The sequence below is a fragment of the Primulina huaijiensis genome, chromosome 9 (assembly GCF_012295235.1).
Source record: "Primulina huaijiensis isolate GDHJ02 chromosome 9, ASM1229523v2, whole genome shotgun sequence".
In the NCBI taxonomy this organism is placed as follows: Eukaryota; Viridiplantae; Streptophyta; class Magnoliopsida; order Lamiales; family Gesneriaceae; genus Primulina; species Primulina huaijiensis.
In genome coordinates, this window is record NC_133314.1 from 19,471,582 (window position 1) to 19,476,776 (window position 5,195).

Consider the following 5,195-nt stretch of genomic DNA (forward strand, 5'->3'; position numbering starts at 1 on the left):
TATATATAATGTATTTTATAAATTGGTAAAATTTATACACACAAAAAAAATTATATTAGTTTTTTAATAGAATAAAAAATTGTTAGAAGTATATAATGTATTTTATAAATTGGTAAAAAAATATAGAGAAAATATTACTAAGTATAGACAGTAGACTATATAGTTAAGATAGATGGGCAAAAAATACAGTTTTTATTCCTAGAGTAAATTTTAACATATTGTTTCCATTTCCTAGTTTTAATTAAAATTATTCATAAAAACACATTTTTCATCCATTATTTATGTAGGACTTCCTAAATTCCATTAACCATTAACATTTTTTTTAGTCTTGTTAGTTGTGATGAACGCAAAGAGACTGGATTATTGTATATTATCTGAATTTTTTTTTTTTTTGAAATCTAATAGTGACATATGTATACAAACTTGATCATAACAGTGATTAGATGTCATAGATATCGGATCGATTTCAATATATTTTCGAATTATATACCTGATCGCGATAACGATACCAATGTAGATATATCAAGGAAGATTGATTAGCCCACATTACAATTATATTATCTCAACCATGTATATATGTTTGAATTGGTGGTGTAGTTAAAAACTTGACCGATGATCATGAGTTAAATTCTCTCTTATCAATATTTTTCGGACGAACTTATCTCGCATTGTTTGTCTTGTATAATTTGGAGGTTATTATATTACTTGAAAGTCTATTTAACACACATGAATGATAGCAAATTCGGATTGACATATAATTAAAAACACATATATTCAACATGTCTTTGGATGGAGACCCGCGAGAAAATGACTAATAAATCAATATTTAATTGTGATACATGGGACGAGATATTACATGAGTTTAGATGAAAATAACAAAAAAGATGAAATCCCGACCGTAGATGACACCCAAATCCCGTACGTTAATCTTCCTCGAGATAAGCTTTATCGTGCCGTCACATTCAGTTCGATTGAAGTACGGATTTGCCCCGGTATCGAAACGTAATATGGGCAAGGGTAATTTCGGGTGTTGAAAAAGGCACTGTCTCTTCCGGTTCAGCCCTCTAATCCTATTTTATTATTGGTCTCAGTAGAAAAGTACTGGAGATGACCACTCATTTTTCCATTACCCACGCTCTAAGTTGCGCGTGTCTGCTGAATTTTGAGGCATATAAAATCTTTATAGTATATATACCAAAGTTATAAAAAACGTGAAGCTCTTCAAAGCTCGGATGTTGAGCTCTAAACTTTTCAAATTTAAATAAGATTAGTACAGACTTAAGCGTGAAAAAATATTTTTTTATCGTTATTGTAATTGTAATTATTTCAAATCAATAAATAGATAAAATAATACATAAATATGATAAATTTAAGTCTGATGCATTAATTCTCATATTTATAAAAACATAAAAATTTCAAAATTATGATCTTTATTTGTTTTTGCAACTAGATCACATTAAAAAATACTAAATATTTGTCAAATCATTTTCAGACATGCTTAATCATAATTAAAATTTAAAAATAAACATCTAAATTATAAACTTAATTTATTATTTTAAAATAAAAAGACATACTTTCAAAATTTAAAAATATTTAAAAATAAACATATACGATTAATTGTGCTTAAGTACGCTTAATTAAATGTTTTAATTACGCTTCGTTTGACCGCTTTTTTCCGAAGCGGGTCGTTTTTGTCGAGCTTCAAGTTTAAACGCGTTTAAAATAGCTTTTTAGAACACTCGAGTTATGTATGCTATTTAATGTTGTATGATATTTGTGTTTGGTAAGTTGATAACTCTCTTTTGCTTTCGATCAAGTTCTTGGGAGGCTTATTACTTTTCGAAACTTTACTATTGAGTAAGAAATATATTAAATTGGTAGATATATTATAATTTTTTTTTTTTAAAAAAAAGCCTATTTCTTACTAAAATTAATCTACGTCTCCATTAACTTCTTTTCCATAATTTCAGTGTATTTTTTCCGAAATAACTAAGTTCGATTTAATTGCTACATGTTCAACACAATTTCTTCAAATAATTTATCTAGCTTGTGTAAGTCAGTCTTCGGTCCAGAATTTACACTAGGAATGTTAATAATTACCCCCTGTGAGCGTGACTGACACGCGCGAGTTCTTCACGTGGTTGTGGGTATAACTATAAAACCCTACTTAGAAAGATAACTCCATCTACAGACAAACCACATAAACTAACTAAAAAGGGTGAAGACAGCGAAAAAAGGGTAAACAATTGAAAAGAGAGAGAGAGGAAGGAAGGAAGGTGGGCATTTTGCTTCTTTTTTATGTTCCACGCATCCATGGCAGAAAACACTAGGCAGGGACATTTCTGCTTCTTCGCAGATTAGAGTGGATTAAGAGTGGAAAAAAGAAGTTAGAAAAATTGCTTCAAACCTCCGTTTTCAACTTTTATTGATCAGTCATCCAATTTATTCACTGTCCCATATAATGAAACTGAAAGGATAGCTGCAGCTACAGATTGATACATGTTCTTTGTGGGTATATATTATGCACACATGCACATAGGTACTTGTTTATATTCCCGAGTTTCCTGCATTTGGAAAGATTTTATCTTGTGGGTTCATATTTAAGATTTTAATTGTCTTGTAAAATATTCTGGGAAGTCTTGTTTTGGAGGGTTAAATCTAGAGGAATTGAAGAAGGTGTTGGATATTTGGGTGTTTGGTTCTTTGATGAAGGGGATGCCCTTACCTTTTGATTTTGAGGGGACAAGGGTGTTAGATTTGCAGCTGATTTTGAAAAACAGAGGTTTCTTCTCAGATCATTGCAACAAAAGTTACTTCTTGAACGGAAATTCTGGTGAGCCTACTTCTATCCTGGATTCTGCTCGGGTTCCTAGTCGGCCTTCATCTTCTTCAACCCTGAGTTCTTCTTTCGGTGGCGGCGGAGGTGGTGGTGGTACTTCTACAGATACGGCGGGGGTAGTGGCTGTTTCTGACATAAACCCATCTCCCAAATTGCTGCAAGACTCCACTACTGCAACCAGCTCCAATGCTGGAGGAGCTGATACGGAACTCCTCCCTGTTCCTCCGTCTCTTGAGATCGAAACTGCCTGCGAGAGAGGAAATGCGGAGAAATGTGGTATGGAGGACTGGGAGAGTGTGTTTTCAGGGTCCGTCGCCCCGTCACCGAGCCAAGAACAATCCATTTTAAGGTGGATCATGGGGGATGTCGAATACCCTGTATTGGGAAGTCTGAATAAGGTTCTTCAAATCGGTGGTGGCAGTTCAACTGCAGCGGAGTTTGAGTCTAGTGGTGGTTTCGGAGTTATGGATCAAAGCTTCTGTGAAGACCAATTTGGTGCGATTCCTACCAGCCAATTATCTTCTAATCTCCATACTAGTCTTATGCACCCTTCTATATCTAACAATCTAGGATCTTTTGCTCTTCATCAGCAACCTATTTATGATTCTTCTGAAGAAATGAAATCTCCCATTTGCAATCCACAGCTGTTAAACCAAAACCAAACTCCGAATTCATTATTTTTCTTGCCACTAACATATCACCAACACCAGGAACCGGACTTCTTCGCTTCACCTCAGGCCAAAAGGCTCAATTCTGGCTCCATTGGCGGATTCCTCGAGCTTCCCGGTGGTCATATCTCAGAAGGGCCTTCTTTTTTGTTTCCACAGAATCTGCATCAGAAGCCAATTGAGTCAGGTTCAAACTCGAAAATTGGTAGTGGGGAACAGCAGGCAATTGACCAGCTATACAAAGTAGCAGAGCTGGTCCAGACGGGGAATCCTATACTCGCGCAAGGGATATTGGCGCGGCTCAATCACCAGTTCTCTCCCATGGGCAAGCCTTTTCAAAGGGCTGCCTTTTACTGCAAGGAGGCATTGCAAATGCTCCTTCACACGAATAACAACAGCAACACGTCTACCTTTAATTCTTCGCCATATAGTCTCGTTTTCAAGATTGGTGCTTACAAGGCTTTTTCTGAGATTTCACCCCTGGTACAATTTACTAACTTCACTTCTAATCAAGCCATTCTTGAAGCCATGGATGGATTTGATAGAATTCATATTGTAGATTTTGATATTGGGTACGGTGGACAATGGGCCTCTCTTATCCATGAGCTAGCATCAAGGGGCATAACACTTTTGAAAATAACTGCAGTTGTCTCCCCCTCGACACATGATCAGATAGAACTAGGCCTTGCTCGAGAAAATCTTATTCAATTTGCAGGTGAAATCAATCTTGAATTTGATTTTGAGGTTATGAGTGTTGATTCTTTGAATTCTAGTTCATGGTCTCCATCTTTTCTTACATCCGGAAATGAAGCTGTTGCAGTGAATCTTCCATTTGGTTCCTTTATGAATCACCAATTATCAATTCCTTTAGTTCTTCACCGAGTCAAGCAATTGTCACCAAGAATAGTGGCGTCTGTCAACAAAGGATGTGATATTACTGACCTTTCATTTCCTGGCCGGGTGATCCACTCCGTTCAATTATATTCGAGCCTGCTCGAATCTCTTGATGCCGTTAGCATGAATACCGATACCTTGCAGAAGATCGAGCGTTTCTGGATCCAACCTGGAATCCAAAAGTCTATAACGGGTCATTTTCGTACTGAAAAACCACAGCATTGGAGGAGTGCATTTTTGTCGTCTGGATTTACCCCGGTAACATTTAGCAATATTACCGAATCACAAGCTGAATGGGTCGTGAAGAGGACCCCGGTTCGAGGATTCCACTTAGAAAAGGACCAATCTTCTATAGTTCTTTGTTGGCAAAAGATGGAGTTGATATCTGCTTCAGCTTGGAGATGCTCTAATAGTTATTAGTTGAATTTAATCCCTTCCGACTTGCGAATTTCATGTCTGATTTTAACTTTTGCTAATTCTATGTTTGGCTTAGGCAGATTTTTAGTACTTAATGTTCTGATATTAATCTCCATTCCTGGCCCTTGCACTATATTCCAACTTTTCTCAGTATTGAATATAGTCTTTATCTGATATACTTCACCAATTTGGATGCCTGTCAATTCCAATCTCGTTCTTCATTTTTTTTGTCGCATTTTACTGAGATCTTGTTATTGCTGAAGTTAGAGTTTGAGAAATCCTATGTTTTGCATCAACTAGTCTGTCATAATTATGTTATCTTGTATTTCAAGCCAAGATTTCTTCTCGTCGCTACTCGAATTAAGCTTATGCTCTGT

The 5,195-nt window shown here is 35.9% G+C and overlaps 1 protein-coding gene across 1 annotated transcript; it reads left to right on the forward strand.

Annotated features, from left to right (window-relative positions):
- The first annotated feature begins 2,215 nt into the window (after positions 1-2,215).
- LOC140984772 (scarecrow-like protein 6) lies at positions 2,216-4,978 on the forward strand. The gene has a single exon (XM_073452386.1). The coding sequence runs from the start codon at positions 2,707-2,709 to the stop codon at positions 4,819-4,821; it is 2,115 nt and encodes a 704-aa protein (XP_073308487.1). The 5' UTR covers positions 2,216-2,706; the 3' UTR covers positions 4,822-4,978.
- Positions 4,979-5,195: the final 217 nt, after the last annotated feature.